At 40.2% G+C, this 27,873-nt stretch overlaps 2 protein-coding genes across 2 annotated transcripts in view; both read left to right on the top strand.

The window, feature by feature from the left end:
* The window catches only part of LOC125251176, an 89,028-nt gene that overhangs the window by 38,822 nt on the left and 22,333 nt on the right, over nt 1-27,873 (top strand). The window contains 3 exon segments of the mRNA XM_048164125.1: nt 13,315-13,401; nt 14,186-14,296; nt 14,377-15,291. Coding sequence (XP_048020082.1) covers nt 13,315-13,401; nt 14,186-14,296; nt 14,377-15,291 — 1,113 coding nt within the window.
* LOC125251199 (NACHT, LRR and PYD domains-containing protein 1 homolog) lies at nt 37-6,658 on the top strand. Its single transcript, XM_048164172.1, has 3 exons — nt 37-462; nt 646-684; nt 5,677-6,658. The coding sequence occupies exons 1-3, from the start codon at nt 450-452 to the stop codon at nt 6,522-6,524; spliced, it is 900 nt and encodes a 299-aa protein (XP_048020129.1). The 5' UTR covers nt 37-449; the 3' UTR covers nt 6,525-6,658.

Here is a 27,873-nt window from a genome sequence, read left to right as displayed (position 1 = left end):
ATTTGCGAATATCAAACGTCTAAAGTCAAACCAACTTTATGCCAGTTCAAAACTGCCGTGCTGCTCGGTTTATATGTAGGCTACAGTAAATCCCGCCTCCTTCGATTTGATTGAATATATAAAACATCTTTTTGAAATTGACGAGTTTTTTAGACTGAGACTGAGCACGCTAAACAGATCTTCAATAGCGAATCACTTCAAACATGACACAGCACAATCAGGTGTCGTTTGAAAACTGCTGTCGTTTTCAAAGGCGGAAATCCTCCCTCTCTCTCTCTCTCTCTCTCTCCCTTTTAACCCTGCAACCTTCTTTACATGAAATTTGTTCGAAACCGATTGAATTTTGCGATCTTGTGTTTGACACGGTAGACTTTTAATAGTTAAAAGCAAGCACTTGGCTGGACGGCTTATCTTAATTCGCGGATCAAAGTCTGTTGTACACAGACAAGATGACCAGCTTTGGTAAGTGAGAGAAGATATGCGATCTGATAGCCTACTTGCCAAACTCAAATAGTTTGAAACAAATCTAAATCTCTGTTTTGTACAATTAAACAAACATTGGGTATTTACGAAGATGTTTGTAAGCGCAGTACTACAGGTGTGGACCGTATAATTTATGATCTGTCGTGTGGTTGATTCTAACAGGTCTTTACAGCAGGAAACACAAGCCTCCTGATCCTGAAAGTGAGTTTACCCTGCTGTCATCATTAACAATAGTAACTTTGTATACTTATGCAAGCCTGTAGTGCAAGAGGTTTATAAGTTGCCTTGGTTTGAGTAGATCTTTGTGGCTTTATTTTTGAACTTGCCAAAATGTTTAGCTATTCACTCTGCTTTGCCTTTTGCTGTCAAATTAAACAAACTTTTTTGTAATATGGGTAATCCATGGGTTATTACTTTCTTGCTTTCATACAAAACGGCATCGGTGGGTGGTGGTCACACTGCAGCTTGTACATTTCTGTAATGAAAAGTGGGGTGGGGGGCGACTTTGTTTCTTCAGTAGAACACGAATGATGATTTTTAACTCCAACCGCTGCAATCTGTCAGTCGTACATATTGCACGTCAGTGGGAACTTTATCTGTAAGAGTAAAAAAACATGCACAGACAAATCCAAATTAACCCTTTAACACGTACGATCACACCGGTGTGATCAGTCTTGGCTGGCCCCAGGAGCGTACGATCACACCGGTGTGATTAGAACATTCAGTGCATTACGTGATCAACTGCCAAATTCAAATGTGCGTGCGCGCTTTGGCGCTAAACCAGAGACGGACGCGCGCAGCACTTTTCATATATCACATATATGCAGTGTTTTCAACCAAATAATGTTCATTTCAGGTTTCAGACATTTAAATACACATGAGAGTTTGTAAAATACACAATGATGTCTATAGAAGCGGAAATAACAACCCTTTCCATTATAACTTGACAACACGTTTAATTCATATCAGATACACATTGTGAAAGTAACTTAAAAGCTTACTCTGTTCTTCCCCAGTTCACCGGTACACTTACTTTCACGTATTTCGGGAGAAGTGGATAAATTCACGGGTTGTAAATCCAACAGATCCGATTCTCTGCGCGGTGCAAACTAACATGACGGCGCCCATCGCTCATATGGCTCAACTAACGCGATCGTTATAAAGCTGTTTAAACAGCAAAACACATCCACTTGCACATATTTGACAATCGGAATATTAGATATTTCATGCTATAGTTAACAAATTTGTGAATATTTTGAATAAAAAAGGAAAAATTAAATGAAAGCAGATCATCATTCATACAGTGCTGCGGTGTGTCACGTAACAAGCAATGACGCGTCACCATGGAAACCATAAAGTGTTACGTTCTAAATAACGGTCGCCTTAAAAAACTCACGCTGGGGGGTCAGCCAGAATATTTGAAACTTACGTGCGAAAGGGTTAAACCCTGCGGCTCGTGACGACACATTGATGTCCTAAGACACGAAACGATCGGTTTGTGCAAGAAACCAAACAGTATTTATATAATTTTTTACCTCTAAAACACCACTATGTCCAACTACACTCCACATAAGGTCAGAAAACACATTCTGATGACAGAAGTAATGTCTTACGCTTTGCTTCAGTGAGTGCGTGACATCGCTTCCATTGTCAGAGCACGTTCAGACCTCACTAACCGGATGTGGAGGGCAGTTGGACATAGTGGTGTTTTAGAGATAAAAAAAAATTATATACTGTTCGGTATGCAATGTACAGGTAAATAAAGAACTGGTTATTTGAAAAGGTACAGTGTTTTCTTTACTTAAGAAACTAAGGCTAATGCATGTAACGTATTTGAAAAGCAGGGAAGAGTATCTAGTCTGGCACTGTCGTCGATTCATAGACAATACTGTTTTAAATATCATGTGTGAAGCACTTCATCTTTTTATAACATATTGTGGCCAAATGACAGAAAAACTGAGCACCCACATAGCTACAAACAATAAATTTTATAACCTGTATAAGTTGATGAAAACGTAACGTGACGCACTACTGCACATGTCCGATGCAGCCATTCTAATGTCAGAAAAAACACGACATTCGCTGTCAAAAACTTAGTAACTCAATTTGAGCTTGATTTTGGTAAAATGATAATAATACAATGCCATGTGCAAGTATGTAATCACATACAGTGGTGTGAAAAAGTGATTAATTTAAATATTAATCAAATATAACACAAGTAAACACAAAATGCAGTTTTTAAATGAAGGTTTTTATTATGAAGGGAAAACAAAATCCAAACCCACATGGCCCTGTGTGAAAAAGTGCTTGCCCCTAAACCTAATAACTGGTTCGGCCACCCTTAGCAGCAACAATTGCAATCAAGTGTTTGCGATAACTTGCAATGAGTCTGTTACAGCACTGTGGAGGAATTTTGACCCACTCATCTTTGCAGAATTGTTGTAATTCAGCCACATTGGAGGGTTTTCGAGCATGAACAATGATGCCACAGCATCTCAATAGGATTGAGGTCAGGACTTTGACTAGGCCACTCCAAAGTCTTCATTTTGTTTTTCTTCAGCCATTCAGAGGTGGATTTGCTGGTGTGTTTTGGATCATTGTCCTGCTGCAGAACCCAAGTTCGCTTCAGCTTGAGGTCACGAACAGATGGCCAGACATTGTCCTTCAGGATTTTTTGGTAGACAGCAGAATTCATGGTTCCATTTATCACAGCAAGTCTTCCAGGTCCTGAAGCAGCAAAACAGCCCCAGACCATCACATTACCACCACCATATTTTACTGTTGGTATGATGTTATTTTTCTTAAATGCTGTGTTACTTTTACGCCGGACGTAATGGGACACACACCTTCCAAAAGGTTCAGCATTTGTCTCGTCAATCCACAGAGTATTTTCCCAAAAGTCTTGGGGATCATCAAGATGATTTCTGGCAAAACTGAGACAAGTCTTTATGTTCTTTTTGCTCAGCTGCAGTTTTCGTCTTGGAACTCTGCCATGCAGGCCATTTTTGCCCAGTCTCTTTCTTATGGTGGAGTCATGAACACTGACCTTAACTGAGGCAAGTGAGGCCTGCAGTTCTTTGGATGTTGTTGTGGGGTCTTTTGTGACCTCTTGGATGAGTCGTCGCTATGCTCTTGGGGTAATTTTGGTTGGCCGGCCACTCCCGGGAAGGTTGTCCACTGTTCCATGTTTTCGCCATTTGTGAATAATCGCTCTCACTGTGGTTAGCTGGAGACCCAAAGCTTTAGAAATGCCTTTTTTAACCTTTTCCAGACTGATAGATCTCAATTACTTTCTTTCTCATATGGTGTTGTGAAAAGAAAAGTAAAAATGTGTACAAATTACTTTTCCAAATGGGCGGAAATTAACAATCAGGAAGTAAAGAGGAAGTGGTATAAAAGAGAGGGGGAAACGGAAGAAAAAAAGAAAAGAAGGAAAAGGATACGAAACGTGCAGGATAGACACATGCTACCTGAAGTGGGACACATGCTACCTGAAGGCCTGCTGCTGTTAGTTGTTGCTGGATTTTCTGTGCGCTGACCAGGTGCAATCCCAAAGTGACGAGGGGAATTGAGCTCTGCACGGTTCACCTGCCTGGTGCAACATATCTCCAGCTACCTCCAGTTTGACTCGCCTGCCACAGGTATTTGCATTGAGTGACTCCATCATCTTCTAACCCCACTCCAAACCTGTTCCTTGGCAACCAGGCGCAATCGCAGAGTGACGGCGGAATGTTTGAGCTCTGCATGGTTCGTCTGCTGGGTGCAACGTAACTTGGGTGCAACTTCTGACTCGCCTGCCACAGGTATTCGCCTTGACTTCATCTTTTAACCCCACGCCAAATCTCCAAACCTTTTCCACGGGTGTGAACATCCAGTAGTGTGGCCGCTATGCAGCATGCAATGCAACACATACACACACACACTCACACATGCATACACCAAGAGAGATAATCGCTTGTTTGTTTTCTTTCCCCTATCTTGTATCTTTTTTTCCTCTTCTATATTTTTTTGTTTGTTTGTTTGAAATGTAATAATTTCTATGAAAACTGGTTATAAAAAACAGACGAACGTCATTTATGTATTGTGAATCAAAGTTTCTTTAAGTTGTGAAATCAAATGAAAGTTTGAACTTAAGCAGCTATTTCTCTGGTACTGTTCAGTTTCAGTGTTTTCATTTAGTTTTGTTGTTTTTGGTATTTTGGTTGTTTGTCACTGAAAAAAATATATAAATATATACACAAATGCTGTTGATAAGTGAATTGTGTAACAGTTTTGTTATTTTCATGTTTCCTTAAATAACATTCTTTTGACCTGAAAGCCTTCATTCTGTGACTGTCATTTAAGCTCATATTCGGTGATTACTGCAGATATTGAATGGCATTCATTTGGTGTATCGGTGGTTTATGAGCTGTTACCGGGAAACTGAAATTGTTTTTTTTTTTTTCTTGACAAGTTTTGACTTGTCTGGCACCCGAACAATTTAATGAATTTTAATACTTTGAATTTAATCTGGGCAGCCACCGTTACACTCATTTGTTACTGAATTTCTTTGGATCTCAACATGATGTGTAGCTTTTGAGGATCTTTTGGTCTACTTCATTTTGTCAGGAAGGTCCTATTTAAGTCATTTCTTGATTACGAACAGGTGTGGCAGTAATCAGGCCTGGTTGTGGCTAGAGAAACTGAACTCGGGTGTGATAAACCACAGTTAAGTTATGTTTTAACAAGCACTTTTTCGCCATGTGGGTTTGGATTTTGTTTTCCCTTCATAATAAAAAATCTTCATTTAAAAACTGCATGTTGTGTTTACTTGTATTATCTTTGATTCATATTTAAATTAGTTTGATGATCTGAAACATTAAAGTGTGACAAACAATAAAAAAAATAAAAAAAATCAGGAAGGGGGCAAGCACTTTTTCACACCACTGTATAAAGCCACAATATCAACTTTAAAAACAGAATATATTACAGAAATATTCCCCACACAGATTTCTCTCATTTTCAAGTTGGTCACGTGAATTCCCCACACTGAAGAACGGAAAGATGTTTGTTTTGAAATGACTTATGTGTGAGCTGTGCTTTATACAGTACATCACTACACTATTGACAATGGAGAGTGGAACTTAATACTGAGTCTTTTGTGAGCATGTTTTTTTTTAACCATTAAAGTCAATAATTTGTATTTTTCTGTAGATTGCAGTGACATGATTCTTCAATACAAGTCTTCAGTTATTGATAAATGTGGGTTTGTTCCTGAGTATAAGCTTCCTTCTGATGAACGTGTGGAACTAGCCGCCCATTACACTGAAACAGTGATTATTCAGAGGAGCAAAGAGCAGAATGAGAAGTACTATCGTGAACATGTGAAGTCTGCTTACACTTCTGGAACAAAAACATCATCTCAATTGTTATCAAATGACAAGAATCACAGCATCAGAATAGACCAGCTGTTCAGTCCCGACAGTGATGGAAACACACCGAAAACTGTGATTCTCAGTGGTGATTCTGGAAGAGGTAAATCCTTCACATTACAGAAGATCATGTTGGACTGGGCTTCTGGAGAACTTTACTCTGAAAACTTTGCTGTAGTTTTTCTGTTGAAGTGTGAAGAGTTGAAGTGTATTTTTAAGGAGATGAACTTAATTGACCTCTTGAGCTGGAGTAGCGGTTTAACACCATATCAGATCTCACAGATACTACAGTTAACACCAGAGAGAGTCCTCTTCCTCATTGATGGATTGGATGAGTATGTATCTCATCCACCTATTCACTTCGTTCCTTCACACACTAATCCATCCAAGAAAACGTCACCTATGGACACTCTTAAGAATGTGTTGAGGGGTGTTCTGCTGCCAGAATCATTCATGCTTGTAACTACAAGATCTATAGCTGCTGATCCAGTGATGAATCTCCTCAAAGGACCTCAGCGTTTCACTGAGATCATGGGCTTCTCTGAGAGAGGGGTGCAGGAGTACTTCCACAAGTTTTTTCAGGATGAGCTACTCTTCAAGAAAACATATGAGAGTGTGAAAGATAAATGAAGGCCTCATGACTACCTGCTCTGTGCCTTTGCTTTGTTGGATGATCTGTTTTTGTCTAAAGAAAGACTTTACAGGTGGGAAGCATGTGATGGCAGAACTAAAGACAACCACCTCCATATATGTGCACTTTGTGTCCACTCTACTGGAGCATCATGATCAGAGTCAGTCTGTCCTCACCATGCTGAGGAGTCTGGGTCAGCGGGCAGAGGAAGGGATGGAGAAGCAAGAAGGAATTTTTGTAGAGAAGACTGTGACTGCGACTGGCTTAGATCCTGCTACTAGTCTGTTCTTGTGTAAAGATAGTTTGAAAAGAAAAAACAGACAGGAGCCAGTGTTCAAGTTTATGCATCCGACCTTTCAGGAGTTTTTCACAGGTCTTTATTATGTTTTACTGGATGAAAAAAAGTCCTTGGGAAAAGTCAGTGACCTGTTGAACAAGCTGAAATGTAAGGGTATAATCAACATACCATCTCCATCAAGAAGACCAAATCCCATCCCTTCAGTCATGATGTTTCTCTGTGGTCTTTTAAATGAGAAGGTGAGCAGCTCACTCTTTAAAAAGATCAAGTGGACTGTTCCTCACAAAATCAAACTGAAGAAAGACCTACAGGATAGTATCTTTTTAATGAAAAAACAGCACGGATGTGAACTGTTTGCTCTTCACTGTCTGTATGAGCTCCATGATGAGGTGTTCATGAGAAGAGCTTTGGCAGATTGGGTATTCATGGATCTGTCTAACATTTCCCTGAGGAGCACAGACTGTTGTGTGCTGCTGTACTGTCTTCAGTGCTGTCCACACATCAGAGAACTGAACCTCATGTACTGTGATTTAACAGCCGATAAACTCAAGATTCTTCAGCCAGCACTCTGTATGTGTGAGACTCTGAGGTCAGTGTGATGCATGGAGAAACACTTTTGAATCTTTGATTGAATCTTAATTCGTCATTGACACTCTACTTTTGCTAAATATTTTTACTTAAATTACTTATACTTGTGAGTGTTTCTGTTGTATATAGGCCAGTGATGTGACAAATATACACATGATGATGATAATAATAATAATAATAAGAAGAAGAAGAAGAAGAAAAATAATATTATTTGAAAAATGTTCACCAAACGTTCACAAAGTCAGGTGCTGCAACCAACATGAAAGTCATTCAGTAACATGCAGACAGGAACTCCTACTAACCATCATGTTTGTGTGTCAACATTAATATGTCTTACAATATTAGAAAGATGATATTGTATGAAATGGCATGGTTAGTTTGGATTGCAATTGTTTAAAAAAATCATATTTATTAATATTTTGTGATATTTGATGTGTCTTACTTTAAAAATAATAAAAAATATGGAAAGATACAATTTTTGTGCATATGCATTTTAAACTATATGTTGCTCCTCTTTATCCTGGACACTCATATCTGTTATTCACCCATATATCATGTTTAGGTTGTCAATGGAGCACCTGTCAGAAGTTGGAGATTTGTTTCAGATTCTTGGTGAATCAAAAATCTTGAGAGAGCTGAAGTAATTTTAAAAGACAACATCCTTCTTCAAATACAGCAATATGAAATATCAAACCAGCCATTTGAACATAAAAAGGTATTAGTTGTTTAAATAGTTATCTGTTCTTCTGACATAGAGTTCAGGAGGATGAGAACAGCGCTGAGAGTCCCAGATGGTCACTTGACATGACAGTCGCTCGTGGAAATGTCTTGTAAGAAACTATTGCACAAACAATCTAATCTTTCTTTTGAAGAATAATTTATAAAGGAATTATATAATCTTGTAAAGAATAATTATGTTTCAGAACACAGCAGATATCCTTTATAGTGAGTGTATGCTGTTGTTATCAAATGTTCCTTTGTCTCTGTTTGTTTCAGGTTGTCTTTGAGCTCCTCAGAGAAGAATCCATCACTTCCATCAATTGTTAACATCAGTCTTACATGTTCACACTCAGAGATAGCCAGCACTGACTGGACACTCTTCTTACAGAGAATCAATAAGACAGGAACATTAGCAGAAGAGTAAGAAAAATATTCTTTCTGCCATGATTATTTAATTCATCGGTAGCTTTACTGTTACTCATACATGTTGTGGTCAAATATATTTTTGCAGCTCTTCAGCTCTTGAGGATCATGTCAGTTTGCTGCTGTCTTCATTTCACTCTGTGGCTTTGAAGAAGTTGGATCTGAAGGTGTTCAGTCTGAATGAGAGCTGGGCTTCTGGGATCATTTCCTTCATTCAGACATACACCAGTCTACAGGAGCTCAGGTAAGAGCATTTGCTTTAGTTCATGAAAGCATTCTGTCATATCCAAGTCATGGATGCCAGGTACATTGGATGCTTAAGTCAAACTTAATAACATCTAAATTTCATTGCATTTGATGCACAGGAGATAAGATTTGGAAAAAGATTTGTTTTCTATTCATTTTTTAGATGTTTTGATATCCAAAATCAACAATACTGTCTCCACCACTGTATTTTGAAAACCAACAGATAAGAATACTTTACTTTCCACCAATAGTCATTACCGTTGAAAAAAGGTTTACCTTTAAGCCAACTTTATAGATTAAGACGCATTTGCGCTTCACAGGAAGAATTTGATGTACAATCTACAATCACTTTAGTTCAAGAGGATACCCATTGCACTTGGTTTAAATCAGCGAGAAGAAGTCAAATAACGACCAAAGAAAACAAAAAAGCCGTTTTCAGTAAATTATATTCTTACTTATACTAAACAAAGTTACCAGATAAAATCCATTGTTAACAAATATTGGTTCATTTTGGCTTCAGATCTGTCATTACAAGATGTTTTTAAACGTCCTCCAATGTTCACTTACAAGAGACATCAAAACTTGTCAAACATGTTAGCAGTGTTGGGGGTAACGAGTTACAAAGTAACGGATTACAGTAACGATATTACTTTTTTGGGTAACCAAGTAAAGTAACGCATTACACTAATAATATTGGTAACTACACTACTTTACTAGACTATAGGAACGCGCTTTCCTGCGTTACCCAAGCCGTGTTTGCCTGTGTGTAAAGTTCTGTCTGTTTAAGTGGTGCGTGCATGTGTGTGCCTGTATGTGTGCCGTTGCCATAGAGATCGATTTGACGTAGCTACTGGAGCGGGAAATGGAGATGGAGACGGAGACAGGGGGTTTCGGCAGGCCCGGCGCCACGAGGGGGCAAAAGGGGGCATATTGCCCCCTCAGTTTAAATTTGTCCCCTTTCACTCGATCGATTTTAACTTTTTTTAACGTGTACAATAACACCGGTGTGATGAGAACGTTCAATATGCTAAATTCAAACCTGTTTTCCCGCTGCTGGCGCTGAGCCAGAGATTGACGCGCTCTGAGCTTTTCATATTTCACAACTAACTTTTCAACCACATGTTTATTTGTGGTTTCAGACGTTTGAATGAGGACTAGGCTATACATAAAAAAGACATTTATAGTTTGTTAAATGCTGATTCCATACACTTATATGGAAGCTGCGATAATCCTTTAAAGTTTACTCTCTTATTAAAAATTGATGAATTTATGTAATGTAAATCCGACAGATCCTCTGTTTTATCAACTAACATGATCATTATAAAGGTGTTTAAACAAAACACATTCACTTCCTCATATATGACAATCGGAAAATATCATATAATTCATGGTATAGCCTAGTTAACAAGTTTGTGAATATTTTAAATAAAAAAGGAAAAACTAAATAAATGCGATACCTGTAGCTTGGCTGCATGACGCGTCGCCAAGGAATGAATGTAAAATAATGTTCTAAAAAAACAGGGTTTCCCAAACGGGGGTTCGCGAGGGAATTGCAAGTTGATGACAAGCAATTAATGAAATTATAATTAAATAATTACAAATCAAACAAATAGACTAAATAATAATCAAATAAAAAAAAATGTAAATTTGGCATCAAAACTTAATATTTTATTTCTTTATTTTGCATGTAACCATTCAGTTTTACAGAACTGAACGCGTCTGCTCAATTCAAAGTGGGCTGAACGAGAGTCGCACCTCACTTTGCCCATTTCGCCTCACCTTTGACTGAGCGCCTATTTAAGCGAGTTTGTCATTGATTGTATTGTTTTGTTGTTGGGTTTTTTATTAAGAAGAATAATAAACTCATCATTAATGAACCCATCATTAAAATGCATTCACGGGCGTTCATAACCGTGCGTGTCCACTGGCGCGGTGCCGTTATGAATGCCCATGTGGCCGTGAGCATTATACTTTCACTTTTGAATTACCGATTCAAAGCCTGTGTTTTGAAACTTGTGTGTTGACACCATTTTAAAATGACCCCAACATAGCCTTCTTTATCCTGTTGTTTCTGGATTTTACGGTGAGGCATATTTCTTTGTGCAGACTGGGTTATTGTTCTTTCATATGGTTCAATATTTATACAATAAACTCTATGCAGAAAGGTTAAGTGATGATAGGGGTATGATGTTTGTCCATGTATCTACATGGTAAATTAAGAAAAAGTAAAGTAAAGTAATAAGTAATGAAGTTACTTTTCAAATGCAGTAACTAGTAAAGTAATCTCATTACAATTTACAGAAGTAACTAGTAACTAGTAACTAATTACATTTTTTGAGTAACTACCCCAACACTGCATGTTAGTTAGATCAGATGTCATATATGATGACAAAAAAGCATACATACAAGGGTGTTTTCCATGCCGTAATTGTACATCGTGTACTTCAATTCTGAAATGCAAAAGTTAAACATGCTTTTCCATATAAAATCATGTATAACATGTTCAAGTAAGAATGTGATTTACCTACTCCTGTGTTCATTTCCATTAGGGTATGTTGGAAAAACATCAGGATCGAGTCAGTGAACATAAATCAGCTATTCGCAGACACGATTTAACCTCTCCGATTGCCAGACGTTTCATTGAATTTAATCACCGTATTGAACAACTCACTTGCATAGGTATTGAGATAGTAAAGAATTCCTGTCGTGGTGGCGACATTGATAATAAACTCTTAAGAAGAGAAGCTTTTTGGATGTTTAATTTAAAACCATGTCTCCTGTAGGTTTAAATGAAGGTTATGATCTTTCTTTTTTTGTTGTTGTTTTTTTTCCCCATTGGGTACAATGTTTATGAATGGCTATGTTGCCTGATGTGTTAGTGTTCCCAATTATTTATTTATTTATTTATTTATTTATTGAGCTATTCTGGGGCCTGTACCATGATGGTAGTTGAACAAACTCAGGGTTATAGGATTAGTTTCGAGTTGACAAAACCAAACCACTCCAATCCAGCTTTGTTGGTACCATGATGCTGATCATCAACTTTCTCTGTCAACTCAGGCTTTGATCCTGAGTTTGTGGAGCGCGTGCACATGAATGAGTGACATCAGTGGTGAACAGCCAATCACAGGCCTTGCAACAGAGAGAAACTCTGATTCACTTCTCGCGAGAGAGCCAGCGTGATTCAAAACTCTTGCTGAAGGTTAAGAGATTAAAGAAAATTAAGAATTTAGACGCATTTACACTAAAAAAAAATACTTGTCCATGAAAGAGGACAGATAAACGAAATTATCTTGCTCTATCAGTGAAACTTGTGAAGTTATAGTTGCTTGTTAATATATAGCAATAGAGACTCATACATGTAAGGTCACGTTGTCATTTTTAAAGAGTTATCTATTGATTCTACAGCTTATATGATCTATATATATTAATAGTCATTTAAACTAAATGCTTAATAATAACTAAAATTGCTTGTGTGAAATGGATTAATAATAATATAGATCATATTCTAATTATATAAATCATAAAATAATTCTAATTATCATTAAAGACAGACAATTTTATCTTTAAATATTTGTTTTTACTATATAGTGACCTTTAATTTGGAGAAAGTGAAACTGGGGGCGTGACTTTACTGCGCTGGATGTGTCAGTGTCACTTTTCTCACATCTGATTGGTCCAATTTCAGTTTGAGATCTCTAATCCAGAACATAACCTGCCCCGGAGCAGGTTAGCCGTGGAGCGTCAGTTACCATGGCGATGAACACCGCTAAAAGCCAAGTCATTTTCATGGTACCTAAAACCCAGGATTGGAGCAAACTAATCTGAAACTTACCTGGCTAGCCAGCTAATCTGGCTTCATGGTACAGGCCCCTGGTGTCTTGTTGTGTTTTTTGTCAGATGTGTGATTTACTCTTGGTATTGTCTTTAATTGTGACCTGTTATGGACTTAAACTGAAACCTGTGTACTGATTGTCTGATTGCTTTAATCATGATTGTGAGCACCTGTGGATTTGTAGTGCATTTTCCATATTACTATTGAGAGTGAATGAAATTGTTACACTGATGAAGGCGAAGAGCCGAAACATGTGTCATCTTATCTCCTGTGCATCTCAATTAAAGTTTTTTTTAGAGTGCAGACCTCTTTGGTATTCTTAATTTGAAATATAGGTCCTGGCACTTAATTAGCTGGGAGAGCATGGTGAACACTTTAATTGCATTTGATAGGAAATATCAATCTGCATCACCTACACATAAAGCTGCAAAAAAACATGAGCACACATATAGTTTGTGTAACAGAAAGGACCAATAATTGGGGTGAAACAAATACATCCTTTAGTTTCGTTCTGTTCCTCACACAAAGGGGAAGCTTGAATCTGCAGTCAACCAAGGGTGAACTAACTCTTTAAAACAATAAGCTGCAGTTCTACATCTGCAGGTTGACTGAACTATACAAAACACTTTTTGAAAGTATGTTATTGTGAAGACGTTTTTGTGTATGAACAATATTGCAGTGTCTGTGCTGGATTGCTGTTGGAGGAGGGGCTCATGTCACTAAAGAAATCACTGACGGATCCACACTGCATTGTGATCATTGAAGGGTTTGTACTGTGCGCTCAATAGCTGTGCATTTGACATACTTATCTAAAGATAAAAAGACCCTCTTCAAACTGTTTATTTTAACTAAATTAAAACCATAAAACTAATTTATACAATGTGCTAATAAATTATGGAGCATAAATCTACAAAATTTTCATTAGGCCCAGTGAAAATAGAATTTCTGATCTGTTCAAGTTCATATTTATCTAGTAAAGTGAGTCTTTATTTTTATTTTTATTTTTATTTTCAAAACCACCTCTATACATTCATAATATTAAATATCTGGTATGTGGAACCTAACGTTTAAAGGCATAGTTCACCCAATAATGAAAATTCTGTCATCATTTACTCACCCTTAAGTTGTTCCAAACTGGCTTATTGATTCTCTGTAAGACGAGTGTTTTTTTGTTTTGTTTTTTCTACTATGGAAGCCAATGGGGGCCCTTCAACTGTTTGGTTACTCATATTCTTCTAAATATCTTCTTTCAGCAGAAGAAAGAAATTCTTACAGGTTTGGAAATGATGACAGAATTTTCATTACTGGGTGAACAATCCCTTTAAACGTTAGGTTCCACATACCAGATATTTAATATTCTGAATGTATAGAGGTGGTTTTGAAATACTGTCACCGTTATGAATACTAAAACAAACATAGTTTACTTTTCATTTCATTATGTCTTCTGAGTGACCGTATGGACAAAACCTACAAATGCTTCAAGTGGAGAGGTGATATATTTAGCATATTTGGTGTCTTTATTTATTCTGGTTTCCTCCATGTTGATCAAGGTGGAAGTGCAGTAAACTCACTGACCAGTGCACAGAACAGGACTGGAGTCAGAGCTGCAATGAGAAAGTGAAGATTCACTTCAAACCAAAAGTTTTGGAAGAGCTGAAAGAGTGAGATCATCTTATCATTTAGTATGTTTCTCTTTTATACATTTATCATCTCACTTATCATTAACATCTCTGTTCTCTAGGCTGAATGTCTTTGAACCGTCTGCACTGAATCTTTACCCGCTCCCAGTGTGTCAGTCTTGTGTTCACATTGTTGATAGTGATCAGTGGGTTCAGGTGGAGCCGTCAGTCTTTACAGATGAAAGAGGGTCAAAATTCAGGATCAGCACTCAGGCGGGTCGATTCGAGTGCAGCAGGACCAGAATGCGATGGGTCTGTGCTGGTGACGTCACTCTCCAGTACCGTGAGGTGGATGAACGTTTCCTCAGCGCAGAGCTGGAGAGGCTTCAGTGTGAGCGAATTAGTCCAGTGATTGATGTGACCATGATCTCAGGGAAACTGGAGGAGGCCCATCTGCCTCATTATGACTGTTTAGCAGAGTCTGACCCCTCTCTCAAAGATGTTGTGAAGATCCTCAGTGTTGAAAATGAGGGAATAACTTTGGAATCAGTGGAGCTGACTCGTTTTCATGCCAGAATGCTCCAACCATCCTTTTGGCCTTCCACAGTGATTAAAGATAAAGACGTTCCTGTTGAACAGCATTTAGACCTTCTTATCTTCATAATAAATGAAGATCCTGTCATTCTCCATGTGTACTTTTTCCCACTGTTTGATACTTTTTCAAAGGAAAAAATTAAGCAGGAAGAAACCGCAAATAATCCTCATGTCCTTGAGATTGAACATTCCAGGTCTAACATGAAAATTAAAATGGAAACACTACACATTCTAAAAGTATCCGGTGCCAGTGTACTTCCTGAAGAAGGGATTTCATTTTTAAGTAATATTCACCCAAAACTCTTCAAGATCAAGCAAAATGTAGATGGGGATATACAGATGATTCTCATCAGACAGCAGGATGAAATGTTTATGTGGAAAACAATAATTTGGAAAGACAAAATAAATCAGAAAAAAGAAGAAATGAGAGATTTAATGGTCAGGTAGGTTAATGCTGATTTTTTTTAATAAACACTAGCTTTTATTCAAAGGGTTAAAAATGTGAAGAGCACTTTAGATATTATAATAAATAATAATTCATGAAGAACTTTATTCCTGAAATTACAAAGCCAGGACACACTATGTTTTATCATGTAATTCATAAAAAGATGGCAAAAGCTACTGTTTAATGCTAGAATATAAATCGATATATGAACTGAACTTTCTCAATACTTGGATCACTTTTTCAAAACTCTTCACACAGTTCTCCTTTCTTCTTGGCACAGCAGTTAGTTTCACATTCAAAATGCACTAAATCTACTAAAACACTTCATACATGTCTCAGAATCCAACACTCCAATCCTATTGGCCGGTGACAGCCTATGACGTCATTACGGCGTGAACCGTGACATATAAAGGGAGCGCCTGAGGAAGCAGTCAACATCTTCTTGTCTTTTCGGGACTGTCTTGTTCATGCCATTGTTTCATAACACCGGTAGGGAATTACTCTATTTATGTCTGCAAACGTTCAGGAGAATGTATTCATCTGTGTCCCAGGGGTTTGACACTTGATTTTCACGTTTCTGGCGTTTTTCTGTCTGGAGAGGAGCGAACGCATAGAATGTGCTTGAGGGCATTATCTGTGTGTGTTTGTCTATTGTTCACTGTGAGCGTCTCCCCTATCGGGACGCTCCGTTCTCGTTTGACACTCTTCCCGAGGGAGGAGGTGTCTGCATCTGTGCCTGGTGATTCTAGCCCCGTGTGTGCTGAGGCAAAACGGCGGCTGCAATCATAGGGCTCGCAGGTGAGCTTGTTGGGAAGTTTAAGAGAATTGTATTCTCTCTTGGCTTCCCCGGGGCTAGCGAGGATGAGTGGCTGGATGACGGTGACGTCCGTGTTTGACCTCACCACGTCCGATAGCGAGCGCTCCTCTGGCTGCTGGGTATGTGGAGCTGCTGTGTTTTTGGGACGCGCTTTTCGGCGGGCTGCAGCTGCCGTGAGAGTGCGTTAAGAAAGGGGCCGCGTGCGGACGGCTCGACGAACGGTTCCTTTCTGTCCATGAATGTTGCAGCTCCCATAGACTTTCCATTGTCTCCTGATCCACGTGTTTGAGATCGGGAGGGCATGGAAAACCCCCTAGCCGTTCAGATTTGGATCTGAGCCAGACAGACGGGAGGAGGAAGAAATGAGAGTAATGGGTGATCGATTGTAAACACTGTTGCGTTTGTAATCGATTCCCCAGCTATTTAAAGGGCGATTTATATCTACCCTTTCCTCTTCTTCTTTCACCTCCCATGCTCAAATTATTTTTGTTGGCCCGCTTTTTCGGTTTGATAATGAGAGGATCTTTTAGGATTAAAAGAACCCTAGATTCTATCCTTTTTCATGTAAAAAAGAGTATTGGGATCTTCGGTCTTTTAGCCTCAGGAATATGAGATGGGTCTATTTTTATGTTTTTAAAATAAAACCTTGTTTTCCTGTATAGTTTTACTGAGCATGTAGTTTATCAGGAGGCTGGCCCATCTTGAGCTGAGGCTCTGAGACAGGGCCAGAGGTCCAGTATGGCCGCTCAGGCACCTCCTCTTTTCAGAGCAGGCGCAGAGACGGCTGGACTCGAGGAGGAAGAAGCAGGTTTGAGGAGGTGATTGATCACGTACACCAATAGCATCTGTGATCGATTCCCTCTCGTTGCGGGGGCAATATTGCTTTTTGCCCTCGCCCCTTCTTCCTCCGCCTGCTGAGTTTGAGATCTTTCTACTTGCTCAGGTGTTTCTTTTACAGTTAGGCTGTCGGCTGGCCTTTTGATAATATTTTTTTTCTAAAGGCCGCCTTCTGGCTTGATAGTGAAAGTGCTTTTAGGTTTAAAAGAACTTTTGATTTCATCCTTCTTCATGCATTAAAATAAGGAGGGAAAATCTTCGTTCTATGAGCCGCAGCAAGGTAAACTGGGTCTATTTTTTTATGTTTATAAAAAGTGTAGACCTTGTTTTTCCTGAGCACATAGTCAGTAAAGTTAGAAGGGGTTCTTTTGGGCAAAATAACTGTAGGCCGCTTTATGGCTGCTATTTTGTAGCCTCCTATGTTAGAGTAGCTTCTCAGCTAATACTTTAGTTTGGTTTAAGTTAGCACTCATTGCTTCAGTTATTTGTGTGCAGGACGGCTTATCGGCTGCCTGACACTGTTTGCTTGCAGTGCTTCATCTTCTCCTCATATTTGAAGGATTCAAAATGAAGCCCAAGCTTTGCTTGGCCACAGTAGGCATTAGCTAGTGGCTAGGCTAGAGCTAGGCTTAGGTGTTTGTTTGCAAAATACATCACCCTTATTATTACTATCCCTGTGAGATTGTATAGTTCCTAGTTCTGGCCTCCTCCTGAGGGAGTTGTTGGCCGTATACCCATTTCCCCTTCGATGTGAAAATGTAGGTGCTATGGCTGAGGTTAACAGCTAAGGTTATAGGCTGTTATTAGCCTTTCTGGTGCTGTTTTTCCCAGGTGGTAGGCCCTTATCTTTGAGGAGATAAGTTATGCAGTGCTGCTAGGCCCCACTTTTTAGAACTTTTGTCATGCTTATAATGTCTTAACATGAGCCCCTTGAATTATATTCAAGTTTGAGCATACGGTGCTAAATGTTTTTAGCTTTCGGCCTCAAGGGTTCAATAAAGATCTCAGATCTGTTTTGTGAAAGCATTTATCCTGTTTGGATGGCATGTATTACAAAGCATTTGCGTTTGCTTTGGGTTCTAAGCTTTAGCCCTACATTCTTTCATTATATGTGAGCTTACTCTAGTGCTGCCACAGGTTAGTGCCTGTTTCATTGATAGCAGGCTGTGATTAACCTCTATCTATGAACGTGGTGTTTTGTTGTACTCCCCGATTAGGGTTTGTGTTTCACTGAGTGCATCACCTGTTGGATTGCACACTCAGGCTGAGTGTAGAGAGTCTTATTCTGGTTAGAATAGTATGATCTCTGTTAGCTCCCAGTCAATCATGACCACAGCAGCTGTTTTGCATTTGCTGTTAGATTGTTGGCTCTTTATTGTAGCCTCTTTCTTAATACAGCTTGTTTTTCGGCGCTGTTGGTTTACGATCACGAGTTTGCTCACGTATTTTAGGAGACCACTGGCTGGATCCACATGGTGCTGAAAATAGTAGGCCCTGCCAGGCCTCCTTTCAGTTTTCTATGTTGGCCTAGCTGGGTTGGTGCTCACTTAGCACTGCCTCAGGCTTATGCTCATGTTGTTTGAGGTAGCAGGCCTTGCAGGCCTTCCTTAGACCATGATAGCATATTATGTGTACTGGGTACATTGCCTGTTGGAATGTGTACACCTAAGCTCAGATTGTGTAAGCTATTTACCCTCAGTAAACTTTAGGGTTTAGTGCTGGCCCTTTTTTGAGCTGGCCCTTTTATGACCACTGGCTGGTGCCACATAATGCTAAAGTAGTAGCCTTTGTAGCCTCCGTGTTGGCCCAGCTGGGTTGATTATATCTAGACTCATTCCATGGTTGAGTCTTGTCTTATGATTCACGCCGCCATCGGCTACGCCCACCTCTGTATGAGTAGGACCTAGGTCAGGCCTCTCGCAGAGTTCTGCGACGCAGTGTGTACTTCTCTTACCTAAGGGTTTTCTCGAGTACTTGGCCTGCTGGCTGGTCTTAGTCATGAAGCTACCACTGGCTGATGCCATGTGTTCATGGAAGTCGAAGGCCCCACCAGGGCCTCCTTTCAGTCTGCATGTTGGCACAGCTTTGTGTGGGTTTCTATGTGACTCATCACCATGGATGGGTCATGATTGCCACTAGCTGACGCCGCGTGTGTTCAGGTTGTTGGCCTTCGCAGGCCTATGTATCACGCTGGAGTTTGGCTTTGTACTCCTCTCGCTTAGAGATTAAAAGGTGCTTTACTGAGTACATTTTCTGAATGGCTTGCCTCTCAAGGTGAGTTTTTGTGTTAAAACCAACTGTTTGTCTGGTTTTATGCATTTGCTTCCTTGAGCCTGGTTTCCTTTAGCTCTAGTTGAGCTAAGTAGCTACCTTGTTTGTTACTCGGTTCTATTTTGCTCCTAGAACTTTGGTGGCCACTAGCTGACGCCGCGTGTGGGTCTTAAGGGCCTCCTTTGCTGGCATGTACATTTTTGAGTAGTTTCTCTGACAATTTTACTGAAAATGGTAAAAAGGGATTTGTGTCGCTGGCTGGCCAGGGCTCGGGCTGACTGATGACCTCCTTTGTAGTCGGTCTGTTTAGCCTGAACCTTGATAACACTGCCACGAGCTGATGCCACGTGTCTGCTGAGGTTATAGGCCCATGGGGCCTTCTTTAGCGCGTGATGGCGTACGCTGTACTCCTCTTGCTTAAAGAGTAGAAAGGTGCTTTTACCGAGTACACTGCTCGTTGGATTGAGTTGGACGGGCTGTGTCGTGGGCACTCACAGCTACCTAATTACTTGGTTGGTCATGCACTCAGCATGCTATGTTTTCAGTCGAATGGCCTTATGGGCCATCCTGAATACCACCATATAAATTGGGTTCTTGTTGTAAAATTAGTTCATTTGTAAGAACTTTAGTTATGTTGTAGGCCCTTTCTGGTCGGCCTCCATGACTATGTGCCTACCAGAGGTTGCGTTAGACTGTAACTTTGTCCGGCGTTTTGACGGACAGGGTCGTAAAAAATCCGTCATAATCTATTATTACCCGTCATTTTAATTTTCATCTTTTAATTATAATAACACATTTAATTGTTTTTATTTTTGCTCACATTTGAACAAAAATAAAAGCAATTAAATGTTTTATTATAATTCAAATATGAAATTAAAATGACGGGTAATTCACACGTGAAATTTCTCTGTACTGTACTATAGGCTACGTGTTGGTAGCTATTAAAGAAAACGTGGTTTCATATTTATGTTTAAATAGTCCTATGTTATATTTTAAATTCATTCATCTATTTGATTATGAAAAGTGAAGAGCATGTGTTACGGTCACATGGACTTTTAGTTTGTTTGTTTGCATTGTCACGTGTTCCTTTGTTCTGTTTCCCGCCACTTTCAGTCACCATGGACACTCATTGGACCGCGCCCCCTTGTTAACCTGTTTAGCTTGTTTGTGTCAGTGTATTTAAGTTCCTGTCTGTGTTCAGTAGTTGGTCGGGTCTCGTTTGTACTTGGATGTGTTTGGTGTATGCTCGACTCTGGATTCTGTGTTTCTCCCTGTGGATTATCTAGTAAAGACTTATTATACGTTACTCTTCCTCGTCGTGTGTTTGATATACCAGCACCGGTAACAGAAGACCCGACCAATACAGTTGCGGCGTTATTTTGTCGTCAGTGTTTTGTTATTTCCGTGTCAGTGTTTTTTCGTGTTTCACTTTTTTTGTATTCCCGTCACCATGTACTCACCTGCATTTCTGTTGCTCTGCCTTGAGCAGAAGGACCGCTCCCTCGAGGCACATTTGAAGGATTTTTTGCTCCTAGCACCATCTACACATTACCCGGACAGCAGCCTTTGCAACTTCTTGTATGCCGGCCTCAACACCGCCACCAAAGCGCTGCTGTCCGGGGAGGGGCCTCGAGGGAGCTTCATGGAATACGTCGAGTGGGTGCTGGTGTCCTGTGATTCGCTGCTCACAGTTAACATCATCGACGACAACACCAGCCCCACCAGCTACCCAGTGCCCAGCCAACAACATCCCGACTGCAAGGATCAACAGCCCGAGCCCACCGCAGGCAATGAGAACCACTCCGCCGCGACGTACACGCCAGCGCACACAAGAGCAACCGAGCTGAACATCGCCATGGAGCCTGAGCAACGCGTGCCTGACCAGGTGTGTGAGTCGGCTGCCTCAATCATCGCTGAGGGAGTCTTAGTGGAGTTCGACGGGATGGAAGCGAGCCCCGCCCAACCCCCCACCACTGAGAGTGAGTGTTCGGCCACCGCACTGGAGAGAATTTTTTTTGATGTTGAAGAGGTTGTCTTGTTTTCCCCTCTGTTATCTCCTGAGTCTGTCTATGTTCCTGTCTCCCCGCTGGTTCCGTCCAGCCCTGAACTGTCTGTCTCCCCGCTGGTCCCATCCAGCCCTGAACTGTCCGTCCCCCCGCTGGTTCCGTCCAGCCCTGTATTCCCTCCCAACCTCCCTCATCCACTACCTCTCCAGCACACCTTGGACTCTGTTTTTTGTTTTGGACCTTCCTTTGCTCCACAGTTTTTGCCCCAGTCCCCAGCTGTTCCTGTCATCCCTTCATTGATGCCTCCCATCAGTCCCTCTGCGCCTCCTCTCAGTGTTGAGATACGTCAGTTGCGTGTGAGAAGTTCAGAGAGAGTTCGGAGCATAGGTTCGGAGTCGGAGTCGGCACGTGTGAAAGTTTGGAAGACAATCAAGGTAAGCAAATAATAAAATGGTGAGCCTTGTCACTACAGACGTAGCCTTGCCTAATCAGTCTTTGTGCCGAGACTAAGTTACAGACTTCAACTATAGTTGCAGATGTTGTCTGACGTGCGTTATGATGTGGGCTAGCTAAATTGTTCAATAAAAATAGTCTCATGTAGAGTCCGAAATTAACACCCGCCGAGAGAGCGAGAGAGAGCGAGCGAGAGAGAGAGAAAAAGAAAACCCCGGCCGCGCGCGCGCACTCAATATACAGAGCGGCCAAAGCGTCAAACTTTCCCGTACTTTCTGACAAGCGTCTTTGACAAAGCGGTCAGAGCTTCTTTGCAGCTCAAGTCGGCGGCGGTGTGTACGTAACGTTACAGTTAACGCTCTATTTGTTGACGGCGCTGAGGAAAAAGGATATGTGAAGCTCCTGCCACTGGAAGAAGCGGTCGCCGCCCATTTGTGGCCGCGCACCCATCAAAGCCGCGCAGAACGTCTTCAGCACTGCCGGATCGTGCACACTCTGCCGCTGGCCAGGCTGCTTCTGCTTTCCACACCATGGCTGTTATTTTCTCGAGAAAAGGAGTTTTCTCATAGCGTTTGCAACGCAATACTCGTTCTCTTATCTCTCAGGGAACCGAGGTTACGTAAGTAACCGAGTACGTTATATACGTTTTGTTATATAACAACTGATATGACAACTTTAGCACATCAGCTAAGTTATGCATTCATTCAGTGTTTTCCATTATTGACCCTCTGCTGCCGCCACCGTTTCATAATGAACTGAAAATTTAAAACATACTACATTTGCCAATGAACTAAAATCGAAACTGTGATATGGCTTTGTGCCTTTATAAAACAGCAAAAGACAGTGATTAAGTATATATACAGTCTGTCTGTGCTGCGTGTTTTAAAGAGAAGTGAGCGCATTTGCGCACGCGATCAGCTGGTGATCTGGTGATCAAAATAAAAGCTCAAGGATATATCTTTTAAAAAGAAATGAGTACAAAAGTATTGTAAAAAAAAAAAAAAATGTTTGAACCCTTTTTAATGTCCAGGTACAAGTCAGTGCTGTTTCTTTGTTCAATTTGCACACTGTACATGGGTTGAAGCTCTTAATTTTGAGTTTCCAGAGTGCACCAGATTGATGCATTTAACCTTAAAATGTACAAAATTTTCTTCCGGGGGGGGATTGGACCCCCCTAGCGGAGGTACATCCAACAAAGTTTTACAAATTACAGTGTCAAATAATGTACATTTTCTGAACAAGAATACGACAACAAAAGCTCCTTTCATGTCAGTAAAGCTATTAATAGAAAACTGAAATGTCTTTGGACAAATATAGATTTGGGCTAAGCCCCTAATGTTTACAATGTCTGGCTCCGCCCCTGTCAGGTAACAAAACTGACAAAAAATAAAATAAATTATTTCACCCCAATGATACTAAGTAAACATGGACTGACATTGATTTTTAAAATTAGGGTTACCAAACATTTTCTCCGCGCATGCGCAAACTTTTTACAAAGTCTCACTCCAGCCAAAGTCCCAAAGTTGGCAACCCTGTCAGTGTATTTAAGTTCCTGTCTGTGTTCAGTAGTTGGTCGGGTCTCGTTTGTACTTGGATGTGTTTGGTGTATGCTCGACTCTGGATTCTGTGTTTCTTCCTGTGGATTATCTAGTAAAGACTTATTATACGTTACTCTTCCTCGTCATGTGTTTGATATACCAGCACCGGTAACAGCATGAGTAAGATGCATCATAAGATGCGCAGTATGTCGGGAGTCATGGAGTGGGTCAGACATGATTTTGACCACTTCATAAAGTTTTATTTTGTAGAAAGCCTTTCTTTAAAGTGAATTTCGTTTTGTAAAAATTGTATTTTAATTGTAATCAATGTTTCATCAACCAATTGCCTGGATGTAATAAATAAGAAGTAAATATAGTAGAAAATATAATCATGACATGGAGGCGCCGACGCGATCACTGGCGCGTGAACTGGAACGCGTCTTACATGAATGAACCGAAACTCAGCTGCTTGCCTCAGAGACATGAGAAATATCTCTATAGAAAGCATGAAATATCTACTTTAACGAAAACTAAATAATTCAAAACGAAAAGAAAAAGGCTACTCTGTTTATGTAGAATAAACCGAATGAAATGTGCATTCTCTCTCTAAGCGCGTCCTTGAGGAGATGAGGAGAGTCAATGTCAACTTCATCTTTGTCGTCAACACTGATTCAGAAAACATTACTTTATTAATAAACAATTAAAATGTCTCCTCGCGGTTTTGGTCACATTCAGAAGACCAATATCGATTCGTAAATCCCAGGCTATATGCCTTTTTCAGTTGACGAATAAACAGTAGCTAGTGTGCCTCCCATCCAATAAATCACAATAGGCTGAAAGCTTTGAGTTGCTTTTGATATGGAACAAAGTCTCAGATTTAAAATTCTGTCCATTTCATTAAAAAATTCAAGCAATAAATACCGTTTTGGCGCTCTTTAATGTGGCGTCATATATCGTTGTAGCTTCTGGGTACTTGCCTGTGCGTTATCAAACGCATAGCAAAAGTTTTGTGCCAGTTTCATTTTTGTTCTGGATCCAGTGCTCTGCTGCTACATTGGAGCGCACTCGCCACCAACTGAACAGGGGTGTGAATTACAGTTACAATTTACAGTAGATCACCCTGAGTGTAATCTGTCACCATGACGGACGGCCTTCAGATTTTTCCGTCAATGTTAAAAAAATTCCGTCAATGATGGATAATTTTCGGTTAACGCGACCTCTGGTGCCTACAGTATGGTCTGTCTGTTAGGTTGAGCTTTGTACTTCCCTTTGGGTTGACTGCGTAATTGTGCTTAGCTCCCTAATGCCGAGTTCAGACTGCACGATTTTCAAAGTAGTCGGGTCACTGTTCTTTTCACACTGCATGACTATCTTGGCCAGCATTCAGTCGCTGCTATGTTCATACTGCACGATGGATCGGCGACAGAAGGTTTCACACTGCATGACTTTACAATAGGAAGAATCGCCGACAACTCTGTCTGGCACGCAAACTACGTTTCACAACCAAACACACGCGAGATGTGACAAGGAAACAACGCGCGCAAGACCAGAGTTCTCACGTGAGACTGGCCCTGTGTCTCAATCAGCTCCCTAGCTCCCTAGGTCGTGAATCAGTATATAATGAAAGCGAATGTGGCTGATACCCTGATCAGTGCCCTGACTGCTGATCTAGGGAGCTGATTGAGACACACGGTGGGATTATTATTAAAAATAGTAGCCTGCAAGAAGCTTGAAATACAAATTGCCTGTGCGCTGATTTGCAGCGAAAACAACATAAAGAAAAGAAGAATATGGAGAAGGAAATGTTTGGGGAGACGCGAAGAACAAGGATTGTGTGTTCTGCAACGACAGTTGGGGCAAAATACATAACTTTTCAATGTGCTGCTGTGATGGTCAAGCAAATGTTTGTGCTTTGCTTCTGTATGATAAAATTGTAATGTTTATCTGAAACGAAGCCATGCTTGCTGATATTGTGGTCTATAACTCCTCCCCGAACTCCCCGCTGCTCTGTATCTCGCTCTCTCATTGGCTGTCGGTCATTGCCGATGTAGTTTTCAGTCAGAACACTTTTCACACTGCAGGATTTTGAATCGCCGACAGGTCCAGATATTTAGCATGCCAAATATCTCACGATTCTCTCAGATCACGTCTTTGCTCATTCACACTGTGTGATTGTCACTCGCGTGAACGAGCACCGATTTGCCTGTGATTTCGGGCATTTGTCGGCTATTTCTCAAAACCTGTCGGCGAGCCAAAATCGGGGCTAAAATCGTGCAGTCTGAACTCGGCTTAAGCTGGTCATTGGTTGTAGATTTCTATCTTCTATGAAGTCTCCCTTTCAGAATAGCCCTAGGCTGGTTTGTGCTCCCCTGTACCAGGGTTTTTCTAGCGCACAGCCTCCTCAGTGCTTTTATCAGACGCTGAGTAGATCCTAGGACGAGTGGATTATAATCCCCTCAATACGAGGGTTTATAACGCTCAGCTGAGTTCCACTCTCCAGGATGCCCATCTCTGCGCGTGGGTTTGAGTCCCTTACTGCTCTTTCGCAGTTGCTCTTATCTGCTCTCTTCATTGAAGAATGCGCTTTGGAGATTCTGTGTATCAGACAGGGCTGGCCCAGACTATGTTTGGCTTTTGCTAGATTAGTATGGCCTCCTTGGTGGCTGGATATATCATTCCCCATAGCGTGATCAAACGCAGAGTTGAGTTTCCTATGTAACCATAGTTCCCTGAGAACAGAGAACGAGACTCTGCGTTGCCCTGCCATGCTTCGGGCTGCCTACTGAACAGTCTCTCAAAGACGAGTAGGTGTTGACTGCTTCCTCAGGCGCTCCCTTTATACGTCACGGTTCACACCGTAATGATGTCATAGGCTGTCGCCGGCCAATAGGATTGGAGTGTTGTGATTCTTGGCATTTCGAACACCTGTCACGAGTGACGTTCTCTCCCCATAGCGTGATCAAATGCAGAGTCTCGTTCCCTGTTCTCAGGGAACTATGGTTACATACGTAACCTGAGACGTTTTATATTATTTTATTGTTTTGAACTTAAGTTTAAAAGTTTTGAAAACAGTATTTAAGCATGTGCAAAATGTCCTGCAATTAAACAGTTTTGGCCAAGTGAGAAAAGAATGTAATTTGAAAGATGTATTCATTGAATGCATTTTGTGCCAAAGCAGTGATAAATGATCCACAATTTCTGTTGTGCCTACTGTGTGAAGAATTTAAAAAAAAAAAGTGATTGAGCAATGGGTCCTAGCGATTGTAAAAAACTGTAATTGAAAAATATAGGCAGTATTTTTGAAAACTAAATTCATAATTTAAAGTCCCCCTGTGATGAAAATCAAGTTTTTAATGTTGTTTATATGTCTGTTTGGTGTTTTTTAACCATATGCAAATTCATAAGTCAACACCATTGCTGAGTATTTTCTCTACAAAACTGCAGTAAACTGGTTTCTGACGCTGGTGTTTCTGACGTCACAAACTACCTTGTAACCAATCATGTCAATGTGCCAGCGGGCTTTAGCATAACTGATCGCGCAAGGGCGTCTCAAAAGAAGGTTATTCCGGTATATTTTTCTGTTGATTTGAAAAATCGGGTAGATTTAGCATTATGGCGGGTGTATTATGCATATTACGATGTTATGATGAACTACATTCCTTTCTCCACTGATGTTCTGAGTTGTTCAAAGTGTTTCTAAGGATACTGACTGTTCGAAGGCAGCTGTCTCATGAATGTGAACATTTTTTTGTGTAACATTTGCAACACATTAGCTGTTTGATAACATAGTCAAAGCTAACATTGCAAACATAGCAAAATGCTAATCATATTAATTACCATTATGTGTCCGATGTTTTAAAAAGTGATATCATTGTCCAGCAATTACCTCAGTAAGTTGACCGAGTGGATCTCATCAAAGCTCGTGCGAGTGAATGGAGTGGAGTTAACATATTCATATATCCGTATATATTGAGGCAAGGGTGTAGAGTTACATTCAAGCTATTGTAAGGCATTACGATTTTTTGTTCGATAACACTTTACTTGAAGGGGTGTGCATAAGACTAACATGACACCTTCATAATCATGACATGACACAGGTCATGAATATGAAGGAGGTTTTATGCATGTTTATGACAGCTGTCATTAAATGTCATTTGCTCAATTATGTCATTTTTAATGCAAAGATGACATTGTTTGAGATGTCCGAGTTATGACAACTTGAAATAAACCAATACATCATAACCTGTCACTGTCTTTGTCATGACAACTTGACATCATTTAGCTTTAGGGGTTAACATTACATTAAACTGTCATGTGGTTGGTTTTGACATTGGCTGTCATCAGGCCATTATAATAGTGTCATGAATATTTATCTTGACCTCAACTACAGTGGTACAAATTGAACTTGTCATTAAAATGTCATTAAGTGACAATACTCTGACAAATAATTCTATAACAACGTCATGAATATTTTTCATTTCATGTTTGTTTTTTAAGTTTCCTCCAACAGAAGGTCAGATAATAGACAATTTCAAATTTCTTAAAAAAGATGACACTGTTATAAAATAATGGTAACACTTTATTTTAGGGTCTTTTAACTTATTACCATTAGCATGCATATTACTAGAATATTGACTATTTATTAGTAATTATTAAGC

This window comes from Megalobrama amblycephala, linkage group LG17, assembly GCF_018812025.1.
Source record: "Megalobrama amblycephala isolate DHTTF-2021 linkage group LG17, ASM1881202v1, whole genome shotgun sequence".
Taxonomy (NCBI): domain Eukaryota; kingdom Metazoa; phylum Chordata; class Actinopteri; order Cypriniformes; family Xenocyprididae; genus Megalobrama; species Megalobrama amblycephala.
Note: the sequence above shows the minus strand (reverse complement) of the source record. Positions and strands in the feature narration are given on the sequence as shown.